The sequence below is a fragment of the Numenius arquata genome, chromosome 12, assembly GCF_964106895.1.
Source record: "Numenius arquata chromosome 12, bNumArq3.hap1.1, whole genome shotgun sequence".
Taxonomy (NCBI): domain Eukaryota; kingdom Metazoa; phylum Chordata; class Aves; order Charadriiformes; family Scolopacidae; genus Numenius; species Numenius arquata.
The window spans coordinates 3,275,617-3,291,525 of NC_133587.1; the positions used below are offsets into that span (position 1 = coordinate 3,275,617).

At 39.7% G+C, this 15,909-nt stretch overlaps 1 protein-coding gene across 2 annotated transcripts; it reads right to left on the reverse strand.

Moving 5' to 3' along the window:
- Nucleotides 1–270: 270 nt before the first annotated feature.
- Nucleotides 271–15,796, reverse strand: YTHDF1 (YTH N6-methyladenosine RNA binding protein F1). Of its 2 annotated transcripts, XM_074157112.1 has the most exons (5): nt 15,511–15,796; nt 15,052–15,076; nt 13,449–13,528; nt 7,291–8,817; nt 271–1,797 (listed from the first exon to the last, which is right to left on the reverse strand). In XM_074157112.1, exons 1-5 carry the CDS (start codon nt 15,535–15,537, stop codon nt 1,771–1,773), a joined length of 1,686 nt encoding a protein of 561 aa, XP_074013213.1. In that variant the 5' UTR covers nt 15,538–15,796; the 3' UTR covers nt 271–1,770. The 2 variants fall into 2 exon arrangements, with proteins under 2 accessions (XP_074013213.1, XP_074013212.1); XM_074157111.1 differs by lacking the exon at nt 271–1,797 and having other exon boundaries at nt 7,243–8,817.
- Nucleotides 15,797–15,909: the final 113 nt, after the last annotated feature.

Sequence of the window (15,909 nt, forward strand, 5' to 3'; positions counted from 1 at the left end):
ACACAAGGAGAACAGAAAGTACAAGTGACAGTCACTGTACAAACACTTCTTTCCTCTGAGGAACGGTAACGTTCAAAGCAGCTTAAACATCCTCTGCAGAATCCTGCAAAACTCTTCTGCAGCCACCAAACGTGCTGAGAGCAAACATCCAAGTTACTCAACCAAAACACTTCTCAAATTAGACTTAATTCACGAGTCGGCATAAAGGGCAATTATAACATAGGAAGACAACTGAAAGTAGGGAAAAAAAATGAAAATGACATCAAACTTGCTAAATATGTATTGTTTATTAAGGCTTGTATTCTCCTAGAGGAAAAAGTTAATCTGATGCTGTCCATTACCCCTTACAGGCAGTAACAGTCCAGAGACAGAGTTATACGTTCTAAATACAAGTCTAAATGATACAGATTAAACTTTATTTAAATTGGAGGTCCTTTTGGAGTAAATAGTATTCAGAAGATACTTGCTTTCTAATATAGTAAAAGATCCTCTACAATAAACACGTGCAGATTCAGTGTGCTAGAGCAGCGGACATGAGCACCATTTCCATGCTTAATTGGAACTCCAGTTGGTGACAGGTTCTCCGACGGTCCCCTCACTCCACAAAAACATGACAGCAAATTCAGTTTCTTAAAACAGGTTTTTTTACTCATCCAACAGAAAAAAAAATTAGACATACACACTGTCAATTTTAAACATCTGAGGCATAATCCATCATATTATCCGTACTATTAGTTCCTACGTTAAAGCTCAGCATTATTGGTATAAAAACTTTAAATGGCATTAGGATTTGGGGGGTGGGAGGGAGTAATGAAGGGAAGGATTAAAAATGATCTGCAATTAACTAATAACACCTGAAAGCTGAAACAGGTTTAAACACATTGTCCAAAACCCCTGCAATGTTGATAGCATCACATTATTATTTAATTAAGCTACAAAAACCGTAAAGCAGAATTATGGCTGAGAGAAAGCGTGGCGCTGACCCTCGGCAGGATATGGTATAACAAATGCACACTGAAGCACTGCTTAACAGAACGTGGAAGGGAAAGATTTTCCAGAGAAACAATTCCACTGACAATTTGATTTTCCTACTAGACAGAAAAAACCAACCTGGCGCAGTAGCAATTTTAAAAGTGTAAATTGTACAGAGAAATAAAGAGGCAGAGCAGCTGCACAAAGTGAGCAGAAATTTAGGGTTTTTTTTTTCATTTCAAAATTCTGAAGTGCAGTATCTTAAAGGTTTTTTAAATGACCAAAAAAAAAAAAAAAAAAAAATCAATGCATGGTTTCTTACTTCCGCCATGAAAAAAAAGAAAAAAAAAAAAAGGGTTTGGAAGGAGGATAAAGGAAGATTTGTCATGTATTCTCCATAATCTCTATATCTGGCTAGGAACGTAATTTGTGCCAAAATAAAGTCTTTGGGAAGCATCGACACTTTAGTATGCTCATGTACAGGTCCACATTAGGTTAATATAACTGTTTACCAACTTAAAAAAATAAAAACAGACACACCTTTATTAATGATTTCTACAGAATTTTTACATAGAAAAAAAAGATACAAATTAATGCAGATCCACTTGGGCAAAAAAACCCTACAATGTACTTAAAGATGCGACAACTTAATTTCCCCTGCACGAGAAGATATATTGGAGCTGAAAGCTTTCGTTTGTCCTGATGCCAGGATACAGCACCAGCATACTTAAATTTTGTTTCTCATAGTCGAATTTAATATCAGTTCTAGTATATATATCAAACTGTATATGTTTATTCTTATTGTTTGTTTCGATTCTGACGTTCCTGCAAAGACAAAAGAAAAGTTAAAAGTTAAGAAAGATTTTAATCAAATGAAAAAGCAAAAAGAAGTTTTTAGTAGTATAAGAGCATCGATGTGATCCCAGACAATTATACACTTTGTTAAAACACTGCTGCTACATTTTATAAATATACTGGATACTTACTGGATTGTTTATAAATATACTGGATATTTTTAAGTACACTGGATACACCTGACAACCCAAGGACTTGGTAATTAATATTAAGTGCAGCTTCTAGTGGAAGAGCTGAATGAATACCTGCTTCGAAGCGACAGCAGCTGAAGGTCACAGTAAGAAATGTATGGAATATCAACATTCCTAAGAGAAACAGGACCTGCAATATCCTACTTTCTGTATTACTGCAGTAGCACAGTCCATACAAGAGCAGAAGGGAGATGGCAGACGAGTGAACTCCACAGAACAGGTATAATTTTGAAGCACTCAAATGACTTTGGAGTTTAGCCACGTTCAATAAAAGCAGGATTCGAGCTCTCTAGAAATTCTCTTCCTAATTCTTCCTATCTGTTGAACCATCCTGGGAGGCGCTGTGAAATAACTGACAAGCCGAGGAAGGGGGGAAAACCAAAACACAAACATCATCAGGTGGAAGAAAAGTGATGTGCTTTTGCGTGGTCTGGTAAAAACTGAATAAGGCAAGACTTTCCCAAAGTGTTCCAGTACAGAATCTGTACAGCAAGTACAGTACAGCAAGTTCTGTGGAGCCTCTCTCAAAAGTTCCTGCTCCCACAAATACTGAAAGCAGATAAAGGCAACCTAAGGGGTACCTGCAGCCATCCCTCAACTGCTCCAAGTCTCCAGCCGACCAACCTGTGCTCTCCCAGCAGCAAAGTCATCCCTCCCATTTACAGCAGGGGCTCTGCACGGGGCTTACACAGTTGAGCAAAGGAAGAACAAAAAAGGGGGGACTTTCTCAATAATTGTTTCAGGTGCCCCATAAATTGCAAACGTGCAGAAAACAGCAAGACCAGCTGAATAAAATCTGCTGTTACATCTTTAGGGCAGGGCATTTTTCCAGCGGAGACACTGCACAGATTGAACAGAAAGGGTTCAGTCTCACTGTTTTCCATTTCATCCCAACAGTGTTTAAAACAGACTGTAGACAGTCACCGACATTTCAAATAAAAGGTGGTTATAAAGAATCTGAGTATCAGCCCAAATTTCAGGCTTCCAGAAAAATAACTGTTCCATCCTACTTCCATGTCCAAGGTGGCAAATCCCCTTCACTCTGCTCATCAGCCCATTCTTTCTCATCGTCACCTCACGTAACTTACTTTTACTTTTCTCTGTAGTCATCCACCGAGCCTCATAATCCCACTTTCTCCTGTTCTCATGGACCAGTAGAAGACACAAGACAGGCCAGCACATGAGACTTCTACCTGGTACCTCTAAAGTATGCTTGTGGCATTCAGATTCAGCTCAGGCTTTGTAATTCAGTGAAAAGTGCTATTTATTAGCAAGTTTTTAAGCAGTTCCTCCTACCTTGCTGCTCGCTTTCTCTCTCAGAGGCTAATCTGAGTCTTCCTTTTAAATAGTGTCTGAAACCATATAAACTGATGGGGAGGAAACTGATCCAACAATTCTTTGTGTTCTTGAGCACGGCTGCTTTTTTGAAGCTCTAACACTCAAATTCTCTTCCTTACTGCTATTTAGCACTACTGCAAGTGAGAACAAGCAGTTCAGTAAGGAACTAACAAAGCTTTGTTCATTTTTGTTCTGAAGATCCATTTGGAGCCTTCATAGTTTCTCTCCTCCGGGAGAATTCTCTGCTATCTCACAGGGGAGCTCCTGTTGCATACTTCTCCTTCGTGACATTAATATGGATAGTCTTCAGACACAGGAAAAACTGGTTTTCACCAAACCTGCAGAAGTTTCCATTTTAGAGAGACTTATCACTGTCAAACTTCTGCTTCCTTCACCCCAGTCTGAAGTAGCTGCGAACCTTCCCACTAAACTTTGTTACAGTCAGTGGGATGAAAGCACCATCTTTCGACACAAAAATATAAATGTTATCTTTGTATAATGAAACACTTAGTATTAATCTTAAATTATAAGTGGGTTTTTTTTAATCACAGTATTGAAGGAAGGAAAATATTCTTTCCTTAAGAGTTGTGTGTGAACGAATGTGTTCACACAAGGCACACTGAAAGGAAACACACAACTCCAGAAGAAAATTAGTATTTTGAAGTGCCAACGCTTTACAATAATCACCCAAAAGGAGAAATGGGAAGTTTGGTGATTCAAGAGCTTTCTGAGATAAGACTACTCAGCTCTTCCAGCACAACACCAAGGTGCAGACTGTGGAATAGCCAAGTGCCTTGACACCGAGCAGAGGTGACAGCAGAGCGGTCCACTCCAGCCACCGTGACCATCTCGTTAAATACAGAGCTATGAGGACGAGCTGCTGACAGTATCAACCCATCTGTCCTACCACGAGATGGAAATAAAAGTAACAAAATCTGCAACAAGCTTATTTTCTTCACAAGCTTTTAACTTTGAAAGACAATTTTGTGAAGACTACGCAGGCATGTTTCTAGAGAATGTTAATAATTAATGCCACATTATACTGTATTTGTTTTTTAAAGCAGCTCTCACACATGTTGCAACTTTTTCACGTTTTAAGAGCATCAGCTTTGCTCACAGAAGCTGGTCTCTGTGGACACAGTAGTGGCCCTGGAAACCGCCTGAGAAATGCCTGGAGACTCAGAAGAGATTTCTTGCCACTGACTTTTTTGCAATTTCATTCAGACACTGATATCCTTCTATTACTCCTTTCCCATGTTCTGGGTCACCAGACCGGGCTTAACGAGTTTATTACTACGGCAAATGAAAAGCTGGACTTACATCCGAGCATGATCAAATCTTCCCTCAGTTCTAGGTGACGATACAGCAACGCTGGTAACACTGACAGAGCTTTGGCACTTTAGTGAATGTCACCCAGAGTTACCCCTGCTTAGTCCTCACTAGATAATCTGGTGTCAACACTGAGGTTCCTGGAGGAATTGAACTCAGGGAGCACACACTGGAGCTCACACCACACCCATGAATTAGTTAACAAACTAGTAACCATCTGAAGAAAAGAACCGAAATGCCAGTGGCTTGCACTGTATGGATTACATGAAGTTATTCTTCCCTAATAAATACTTGTGTATAAATTAAAGCATTCAAGCCTTCCACATGTAGATTTTTAAGAATTCTAGCCCTTTGTAGTCACAACAGTGGTGAAATGGAAGCACAAAATTTCAACAAGTAATTTTACTGCTAAACAGTATAATGGATAAAAAAACCACAGCAAATTGAAAACCACTTAAGACAGCACATATACAAATAGCCATCTGAAAGTGTAAATTAGGTCATAAGATACATTAGCTGGCAATAAGATTCTTCAAAAATTGTCACAGGAAGGCTTCAATAGCACAAAACTTCTCAACGGTAAGAAGTTTAAGTGTGTGTGTATCCTGCAAAGAAACTCTTCAGTCATCAGATGGACTTCTGAAATTCCTTCAATGAACTTTCCAGACAACTGTTTTACAGAATGCAAGATACAAGCAGTATCTTATTTTTCATTCCCTCTCTGTTGATCCGCTTTACCTCTCTAACACTATTATCTTCCTCAGTGTACTTCAACTGTCTGCATGTTGTACCATTTTGTAAGCTATTCAGAGGAATCTAAGAAATGTTAAATTAGACTTCAGAGTTTATTTTCTTAATGTGTCACATAAGCTAGTGCCTCAGTTTTAAATGAGGCAGAAAAACCACATTATTTTGAAAAACTGATCCTGTTATAAAGCAGTGGCCTGGGTAAGAATATTGTATCAGCACTTGAACTGAAAGTGGGAAGCAGTTATGTGTATTAAAACAACGCAGGATGAGCCCAGCAGTTGAGCACCAGCCCCTGAGCTGCTCCAAAGCAAAGGCAGGTCAGCATTCAGAACGCAGCCATCTGGGTCTTCCGCAGACCAGTAAGTCCACTGTTCAAGACCAGCTCTCCTATTGCTTTCCCAGTACTCTCACTCTTCAAATACACACATTATTCTCCCCCTCCAGGCTCCGCAGCAAATCACAGGGAGACTCAGCATTAAAAATCCCAAAACGATTACCCCCAGACATTGTATGAGGCTTATACAAGATTCTCTCCTACGTAAAGGAACACCTCTCTTCACCATACAGGATGCACTGAATATTGAATTAATAGTTGTCTGCTGAAGGAACGAAGTGTTACAGTAAAGGCTTTTATGTTTTAGCTTGCGGTAGTACACAAGAAACACTTCAAATCTTAAGCTCCCCTTCCCTGCTGTGCTGAGGTACGCTCTGCGCATCGTGTCTGACGGCTAGGAAAAGTTGAGCGAAAAAGTTCTTAAGACACTGATGTCCTCCTCTCTCATAATTTAAGGGTATGTTGCATGAAGACAGTTTAAAGCAATTTTGTCTGCACTTTTAAATGGCAATAAAACCTTTAAAATGCCAACTTCAATTTAAGCTCCAAGAACATGCATTAAGTCTTTGCTTCAAAATGTTTTTTGAAGCAAGTGTGAGCTGCCCTAAACTAACTTGTCAAATAAATGCTTTATTTGAAATGCTATATAAAAAAGTCTATAAAACACTTAAAGTAGTAGACTTTAAGAAGTAGTTAGTAACGACATATCCTTACACCTATTATTTTGTCAGTTCATTACTTCTAGACTGCCTAATTAGAGAAAGATATTCTTTAAACTGAGGTCATGGGATGGACAGGGACAGATGTCCCTTGTAGCAGACTTAGAGCCGCAAGAGTGTATTTAAGTTTTTATTACACTTTCCCAGTTACTGCCCAAATTTCTCTTACTACACTCGGAACTTCAAGAATTAGTAGACAGACTGGACCTGGGAACTGAAAACCTTTATTTACCCAAATAATAATACACGTGACTCAAGAAACACAATCTTTCTAGCACTATTTCAGCAATTTTATGCAACTTTTTCTTTTCCAGAGAGATCAACTGAACAAACGAGACCAGGCTTCTCGCTCTTAAAGGGGATGCACAACTTTCAAGTGCCAACACAGGTATCAATTTTGATAGCTCAGTTCCAGTCAAACAGTAGTAAAGTAGCTCATATTTGTAAGGCAAAAAACTTAGGTGGCAATCATTGGCAGAATCCAATTCTGAAGCAAACTATTTTCTAGTTTATTAACGATTTTAAGATAAAAAAATGAATCAAACTCAAAAAACCCTGGACATAATGTCCTTTACCTGCATTACTGCTTAACCTTCTCCTTTGAAACCCACGAGCTATGAAATTGTCACAGACAAATAAGCATCAGTTTGTTTTTGGTGTTGCTAAACGCACATAAAACCATCGAGTTGATATGTATTAAAAACATTTCGAATTCCTACTTACATTTTTTTTCCACCATAGCAGCCTTCACATTTCATTTTCCCCATATCTCTGTATAAAATAAATTTTTTAATAAGTTTACCTTCCGCACCACCTCCTCCTCTTCCTGGCGCTTTTCATAATGAGAAAAGTCATCAAAGATGGAGGTCGTGTGCTTGTAAGTAGCAATAATTTTAAGCACTTGTTTTGCTTTTTCTAAGGGCACCTCCTGTGTATCACGGGAGTTTGTAACAGGTTTGTTGTCATTGTTCTCCAGCCTGATGTGTCGCAGCTGGTTGTTGGGCACATCCTTCACAAAGATCCACTTGACATCAAATTTCCCCTTCCACTTGTCCTGAGACCAGACACCTGCACTGGTGCCATAGTCCACGGGTGATTTCATCTCTGCTACTCCACAGAAATGTCCACTGCCATTGACACTGAACAGCAAATAGACTGGACCCTTGCTATTCATGGACCGAAAAGCACTGTCCAGGCGTTTGTTGCCATGTTCCGTACTACACCAAATAGAATACTTAATGGAACGATGAATATCATCCTCAGAATAGCTCTTTATTATGAACACACGTCCATTTTTAAGGTTCCATTCAAAATCTTTAGGGTTATAGCTGTGAGCAGCTTTCAGTTTTTCAAGAACAGGATGGGACTCGCCACTCGGAACAGGGTTAGGCTGGGCACTGCCAGCTGAGTTGCTCTCATTACCAGTTCCTCCACTTTGCCCAAAAGCTGCGTTTCTGTTGCGAGGAGCTACCCAGCGATTTTGGGGTGGCTGCTGAGGGGCCTGATACTGCGGCTGAGTCAATGGAGGAGGCTGAGTTGGAACAGGCTGAACAATTTGTTGCTGTGGCTGCGGGACAGACTGAGGAGAAGGTATCTGTTGGGGGGCAGGAACTTTTGCCACAGGACCCTTATTGTCCCAAGTACCTATGTCCATATTATGCTTTATAGGCGGAGGAGGCAACGCTCCTCCAATTACAGGTCCGGTTTTTGTTTTCATTTTAGGCTGTGGTTTCGCAGGCTTGCTAGCTATAGCAGCCCAAGAAGTTGGTTTAGATACCGGCAAGTTTACATTAGATCCACCGTTACCAGAGAGGGCACCCGTCATCCCGGCACTGTTGACCACAGAACCTACTGTTTTCACTGCAGAAGTTGTAACATCTCCACCAATCTTCAGTCCGACCATTCCCTGTTCAATACTGTTCATTCCAGGAGCTTTATTTAATGTATCGTTATGAAATCCCGTTTGTCCATCCACGATGGTACCACCCAGTGAACTAGGCGGGTAGCTGTAACTGCTCCCATACGCTGAACTTTGAGTCTGCTGTCCTTGGGATCCACTTGTTCCCCAAGCTGAGAAGGCAGGATTTTCAGGGAAAAAGTTAAACCGGTGTTGATAGATATTATTTCCCAGACCCCCAGGCTGTCCAAAAACAGCATCGTGCATAAAATGATGATCTCCATTACTGAGCTGTCCATAGGTGGTGAGATACGGAATAGGAGGATCTCCTCCTGTAGACCATGGTGCTTCACTGAGAGAATAGGGGAACCCGATAGATGGTGGATAATAACTGGAGAGATAGGGATCAGTCATTGATGGATAGCTACTGTTCTGTTAAAGAGAAAAGAAAGGTAACTTCAGATATAAAAAAAAACATTTATAAATAGCCACAACACTGTTCATCACCAAACAGAAAAGAATAATAGAGACAAAGTAATTTAATTTCTAATTACAGATCTTACTCCACACTCCAAGAAAGATGCAGGGCTGAAGTGCAGTATCCGGGTATTTGTAATACACCCCAGAACTACTGGCTCACAATGAGGTTAGTACTTGAGATTTTGAAACCATGTAAGCTTATTTACATTACTAAGGGTATTTAGTGGCTTCTTCTAGAATTATTTAATCTACTGATACCCCAAAATATTTCAAGGAACTTATATCACAATATATCTTGTGCCTCACAGAACTAAGGATATTTAGCATTTCCGGATCAGTATATGGGAGAAGTTTTGTCATGGAATTTTTGGAGTTGGAAGGGACCTCTAGAGATCTAGTCCAACTCCCCTGCTAAAGCAGGATTGCCTAGAGCACGTTACTCAGGAGTGCATCCAGGTGGATGAAATTTTACATAAAATTACTTTAATATGACAGCACATACAACAGAAAATACAATTACAGTCCTCATTATGGGATTGTTCTGAGGGGCCAAGCAGCAAAACATGCCCGAGGTGGTAGAACATGCAAACAACTTCTAACACAAACAGGACCACAGTGAGATCCCACACTAAGAAGCACATCAAGTTTGCTGTAAGCAAACCTAACGACTACAAACTGGAATGAAGGCGACTGGTGCGCTAGAGACAAGTACATGTAAATATGGCATGTGATGTATGCCAAACTGTTTGAGAAAGACTCTGTTGAGCCTTTTGCAAAAGTTCCTTCGTCCACCAGCACCAAACAGGCCATCTTTTCCTCTCTACGACACAGGAGACTGACCAATTATAAACCAGCAGCCCCATTTGAAATTCCAGCTTTTCCTCCCTTTCAACTGCTTCTTAGACCAAGCCAATAAGCCTTCCCTTCCACTCTAAACCTGCTGACACCTGATTTTGAAGCATTCCTTATATTTCTCGTATTCAATAATGCAAAAGAACAAATACAGAACATTCTAAACTAGGTTTTCTTCTTCTTTAATTAAACTGGAAGCATATGTATTAGAGACCTTCCAAACTGACACTCGAACTGTAATTGTGAGTGGGAGGAAAGGTCAACATCTCCTGTTAATGAGTCAAACAGCAGCCAGACTTTCCTTACTCATGGAGGAAGATTATTTTAAGAAGAGGAACTAAGATTCCTTTCAAACTGCAACAGTTCAAACTTTAAAAAAAAAAAATTATCTGCAAAAATCAGCAAAACTGCATTGGAACTTCAGTCATTTTCCCCCAAATTAGATTATTTCTCAGCTCATTCAAAAAGTAAAGTATAAAACCTCCTTGCTGAAGATAAGCATAATACCGTGACGCAGTCATTTGTATTGCTCACTTTTCAATGACTCCCTTCCATGACACCCCAAAGGCAGAGTAATTCAATATCCTTATTTTCCATATACACAATGATACTATAAAATGCCTCCAAGACTTACTTACAGTTCTGCAACCACTTCTGAGATTTAAACAGTCTATTTCTTTTGCATCTATAACCCCGGGTTTAATCTCTGCCACTGTTGACACTGCCCTCATTTACATGCAAGATCTATCATTAACAAGAGGAACACAATCCACCTTCCTGTGAGAAGATCCTCTGAAACGCATTAAATTTTCTGAGACTCTCAAACTAAAATAATCAATATTTAGCATTTGAAAACATTTTTTTTTTCTGAAAGACTTTACTTTGAGGTTGCTATGTGTTATAGCTTAAAGTGTTAATATTGAGGAAAACGTAAAAGCAAATGCAGTTCTTTGGAGCTACTTATGTTCATATATTCTACAGGTTTAGAATTTCTTATGACCAAAAAGAATAAGCCTAGAGAAAACAGGTGTTTTGTCCTAAAATATTTCTGTTAAAGAATTCTAGACAATTCCTGAGATTGTCACCTCCTGTCACACACCCTGTAAAGTTTCCACAAGGATTCTAACAAGATTAAAGGGAAGTTTCAGCAGACATCCTTACAAAACATTCAATCTATTTTGACTGGCTTTATGCCAGAGTGTGTAAAAGAAACCCTGAGAGCAGTCCTTCCCTGCAACAGCAGCACATTTATTTCAACAAACTTATCCTTGACCTTTCTGCACCCTTCCATTTTGACTTTTTTTTTTTCAATTTAAAAAACCAAACACCCCAACCATTCTGTTAATAAAGAAGATAATCCTTTCTCCCAAAGTGTACTGCTCATGAGTAATTCCGTTATTTACGAATAATCTTTTGATTCTTTATGACATTACATGGGTGATGCCTTTCCTGCTTTGAAGACAATTTTGTATATGAACACTCTACTTCACTCAGTTCCCTTTAAAAGCACTTTTACTGTGCTTTATAACAAAAAGCTATCACATCTCCAACTCCATCTCTATTAACTGCTACTTGGGTACTAGAACCTTTATGGAAAGAAAAGGCAGCACCACTACTTAAGAGCAGTTTTCAGCAGAAAGATGGAAGACATTTGCATTTTATTTGATTATTTAACATATTCAAGACTCACTTTAAAAACAAATTTCTATTTTTTTAAATATGAAATTAACACATTACCAACCTACATTTGATCTTTGATGTCAAATATCCTGTTTTATCAGCTGGGTTTTTAATTTCTTAATGTATTTTAAAATATCCAGTTGGTTTCAAATCCTATTTTGTAAGCCAGTTACATTTTACAGTAATTTTAATGGGCTAAATAAATCTGTGTAACTACATAATAAGGCTTTGTTCAGAAACATGGTTGTCTTCAGTACAAAAATCTCACAGTCCTAATTAATGCTACTGTCACTTTCCACTTAAAATTGTAAGACAACCTACACAATTGTTTCTTGCAGCGTGCCAACTTCTCACTGCAGCAGAAATAAATCGGTCAATGGAGCTACACTGTCATGTAAAAAAACTCTATTAGACAGAAATTCTAACAGTCATAGCACTTCTTCCACTTAAACCTAATAATTCGTCTCATTGACAGCTGATAGAAATTTCCTAGAATTAAACTACAACAGATGGTTCTACATTTATTCTACATGAAGTTTGTTCATTATATTTCACATTGACAAAACACTGGTTTTAGTAATTAAAAATTACATATAAGTGTGACGAAGTAGAATTTAAAAGAATTAGAGAAAGGTGAAAACCTAATTTTGCATTAAAAAAAAAGAAAACCTTACTTCCTTTCCCCCCCCTCCCCCCCCCAAATTTCCTGCTTTTATTCCTGCTACAGGACATTAATTTCAGGGAAGAGGGAATGCTATCCATTAAATCATTTTAAGTCTGGAGAAGATTTCCGTGCTGTGGAGGACTGGAAGCATAGCACGGGAGCCAGAACCCACACAGTGCAGAGCTCAGAAGACAATTCATGCTGTCAAATACACATTTGTCCTGCCTTCCCCAGTGGAATGTCTCGATTTCCAGAATGGAAACGGGCTCCAGTACATCTCTGTTGTGTGAAAGTCTGCACCCTTCTCCAAAGCTGCTGTTATCCAAAACAAACTCATAACACAGTTACATCCCTCTGACTGCCCTAAGGGAAGTGTTTAATACACCTTGAAGACAAACAATACATAGCACGTGAATCGATACTGCTTGCTCTAGCATTCAAGATCAAATCAGTTTCCACAAATGAAACAGAACAGCACATTATATGGTGGTTTTGTTGGGTTTTTTTTAACATTTAGGATAGCTTTCATTCGCAAGCGAGTTCAGTGATATCACCCATATTAACAGTGGTATCAATCAGCTTCAGGCTGAATTATATATTTCCCCTTTAAAACATAACACTTAGTATTTCTTGGCAGAAAGGCTAATGTACCTCAGTAGGTCTCGTTCTGAAATGCTATTTTCTATTTGTGAAAGCAAACTTTTTGCATCTCCAGTTTCTGTACATTTTGTTCACTTTGCAGATTTGAATGTTAAGTCAAAAATTACTTCAATTACAAGATATTTTCAATTATAATGGTATCTAAGTCATGGACGTTGATTTAACATACGTTATCATGAACTGCATTATATTGAGAATTTAGATTATAGTGCCTTTCTCTTAAAAATTTTAACTCTTAAGATATTTCAGAGGACATGGAAGAACACTATTTGCTGATGTGTAAAAAGCAAGTGGGAGAGCTCCACAAGCCACCTAGAAAGCATCCAAACCAAATTTCAACTACGCTAATTTCTAGGATTATACAAATTATACAAATCAGGAGAGCCCCAAAGCAGAACCTGCAGACTTGCACATACAACCCATCTACCAAAGAGCTGTAGGATCAAATATTCTGTCACAGTCCAACCATATCAATAACCTGCAATCCGAGGAGCAATCAGCAGACACTAGTTGGAGTACTAACTTCATTTTCACTTGTGGCCAACTGGATTTGCAGAGTAATATTAGCTTTGTGAGCACAAATGCTAGTTGTGTTACCAAGTAACACAATATGCTAGTCATTTCTTTTTCCATTTCTATTTAAGGAATTTGCTCCCTCAACACAATCCTGTGAATTGAGTGCCAGCAGCATGCCTGAGAAAAAAAGCTAGGTTAAAAATACACTAACCTGATTTGACTGCCCAGAAAGGTAAGGTTCAAAATCGTTGTCGTGAACTGTATCCTTCTGATGTAACGAACCATTTTGTACTGGAAGAAAAAGGTTACAACACATTATAGCACCACTTAGTAGCATTTCAGTAATGAGTTCTACCCTATGGTATTTATGAAAAGCTCTATTTCTTCTCCACAGCATGAACTCATAAAAAGACCAAGGGATGATGTTTATCCCCAAAACGATTTCACTTTGTATTATTATTGCTTACAAAACTAAAATTGAGTAGATTTAAAAATTTTTAAAAAGTGATTCGACAATCAAAAGCGAATAGACAATTCATGTGAATTACCTCTGAAGAAAAAAAAGTAATTACCGACAAGAATTTTGTGAGAAATATTGGGAAACAACATCTATTGTTCTGGTCCATAATTAGAATTCTCAGAAACTAATTCACAGTTCTCCCAGCATGTGTTATTCACTGCTTGTTTAAGATAAGGTGGCTAAACTAAGATGAGGTGAGGTAACATTTAGTTATGAAATAATGACTGGTAAGTGCCTTGATATCCCGACATTTTCAGGAAAATTTAAGTCTCAACTTGCTCATGTGTAAAAGAGGTATCTGCCATAATCAGAACCTACTTAAACAGAAATTAATGTCTGAAAAGTATTCAAAACACATTACTGAAAGATACACAAAGTCTAAACTGGTATCAGGTCACTTCAAGTAATTTCATTTACTTTAAATTTAAGAAAGCACAGTCAAACACATTATGTGACAATTGCTTAGTTTACCTATTCCATAGAACAGCTAAACTTAACCGAAAGTAACACTACACCAAATAGGATGCTTAGCAAACAGGTTTGGGAATTTACCAGCATATTTCTGCAAAGTTTGTCAGGGAGAGTAGAGGTACAAGAGTATTTACAAACATAGGAAACAGTGTCAAACTTTCTGTAACTAGAAGTAGCTGAATTTTTAAGGCACGTTAGGTTATATTTAAAAGCACTTCGGAGTTGAATACTGTTAGTTTCTAAGCCTAAACAGTTACACACACATTAGAAATCACAGTAATAATCAAGCTATTTTCTTAGATGACTTGTTATTATGTTTAATTTCAAATAAAGCAAGAGTTATCAAAAAAGGCCGGTTATCTCACTGGAAGTTAACTATTTTTTATTTAAAATTCCTTAAATAATCAAGTTTGTAGGCTTATATACGACAGGTAGAAAATATATCAGTCAACAGCAAACCAGTAACACAACTGCAGTCATACAGCAGGAAGAGACTGCAAAAGTATGCAAAAATATATACTGAATAGGCATATCCCTGTGACCTTTGTAGAAATATGCTTTATTTTAAGGAAATGAAGAGCATTATTATGTTTATACTAACAGACAGTCCTTCCCACCGTAAACACAATAGCATGAAGTGGGATGCAAGCAAGCTTGTAGGAGTAACAGTTTATGTTCTTTTTGAAACAAAGCACAACTTCCTTTGTTCCAGATGTTATCCATAGTGACTAAGAGCAATATCTTTTCGCCCACCTACAGGTACCTGCATAATCCATCTGTTAGAGTAACAACTTAAAAGACCAGATCTCAACATGATCCTCACCTTTATTATCCTGTCCTTTCGGTCTCTGGAAATCCATGGCACATGATTGGGTAAAAGAGAAGAAGGAGAAAAAAAAAAAAAAGAAAAAGAGAGGAAATAAAAAAGTTAATTTGAGAAAAACGTTTATATTGTCACTGCAAAACACACAGCTTTTGAGGAGGGATGAAAGGCTGATAAATATGGCTAACACCACATCAGGGCTTGTTTAAACTGGGGCTGAGGAGCACGTTTCACGTATCGTTCAGCACCGGCCTGCCTTAGAAATGGCCACGGCTCTCCAAAGGCAGTGGGAACGTGCTGTGCCCACGAGGGAAGCGAACGAGAAAGATGAAGCTCCAAGGAAGCCGGGAGGGAGAGGAAAAGCCTCTCCCGGGCCGGAGGCAGGCACCGGCCTGCAGGGGAAACCCCCCGCCGGCGGGCGGGGAGGCGGCAGGCCCCGCGCTCCGCTTCGCCGCTTACCTGAGGGTCAACGCTTGTGGCAGACATAATTCATGTACAGGGCCGCCGTGGTTCAGCAGAGAGGCCCGGGGGAGAAGGCAGGGCCGCTCAGCGCGGCGCGGAGCTCCGGGGCCTGGCGGAGGGGCGGCGGCGCCTCTCCCCTCAGGCGGCGGCCGGGGAGGGGAAGGGGCCGGGGCCGAGGGAAAGGGGCCGCTGGCGGGCGCGCCGCCGCTCGGCGCTTCCTCTGGGTGCCCGGGGGACGGTAGGCCGGCACCGGTACCGGTACCGCGCCTCGCTTCAGCCTGCCGGCCCCGTCGCCTCACATGCCCCGGGCCGCGCCGCCCGGGCCTGCCCGCCGCCGTCGGGCCGCAGCGAGGGACGGAGCCGCAGCCGCCGACTCCAATGGCGGCGGGCGCCGGG

Bases quoted from the DNA above. Each gene is read 5' to 3' on its own strand.
- YTHDF1 (XM_074157111.1), bottom strand. From the start codon at position 15,537: ATGTCTGCCACAAGCGTTGACCCTCAG. The intron at 15,077-15,510 runs GTAAGCGGCGAA...ATGGATTTCCAG, and splicing joins CCACAAGCGTTGACCCTCAG to AGACCGAAAGGACAGGATAA. The intron at 8,818-13,448 runs GTTAGTGTATTT...TCTCTTTAACAG, and splicing joins TTTCTGGGCAGTCAAATCAG to AACAGTAGCTATCCATCAAT.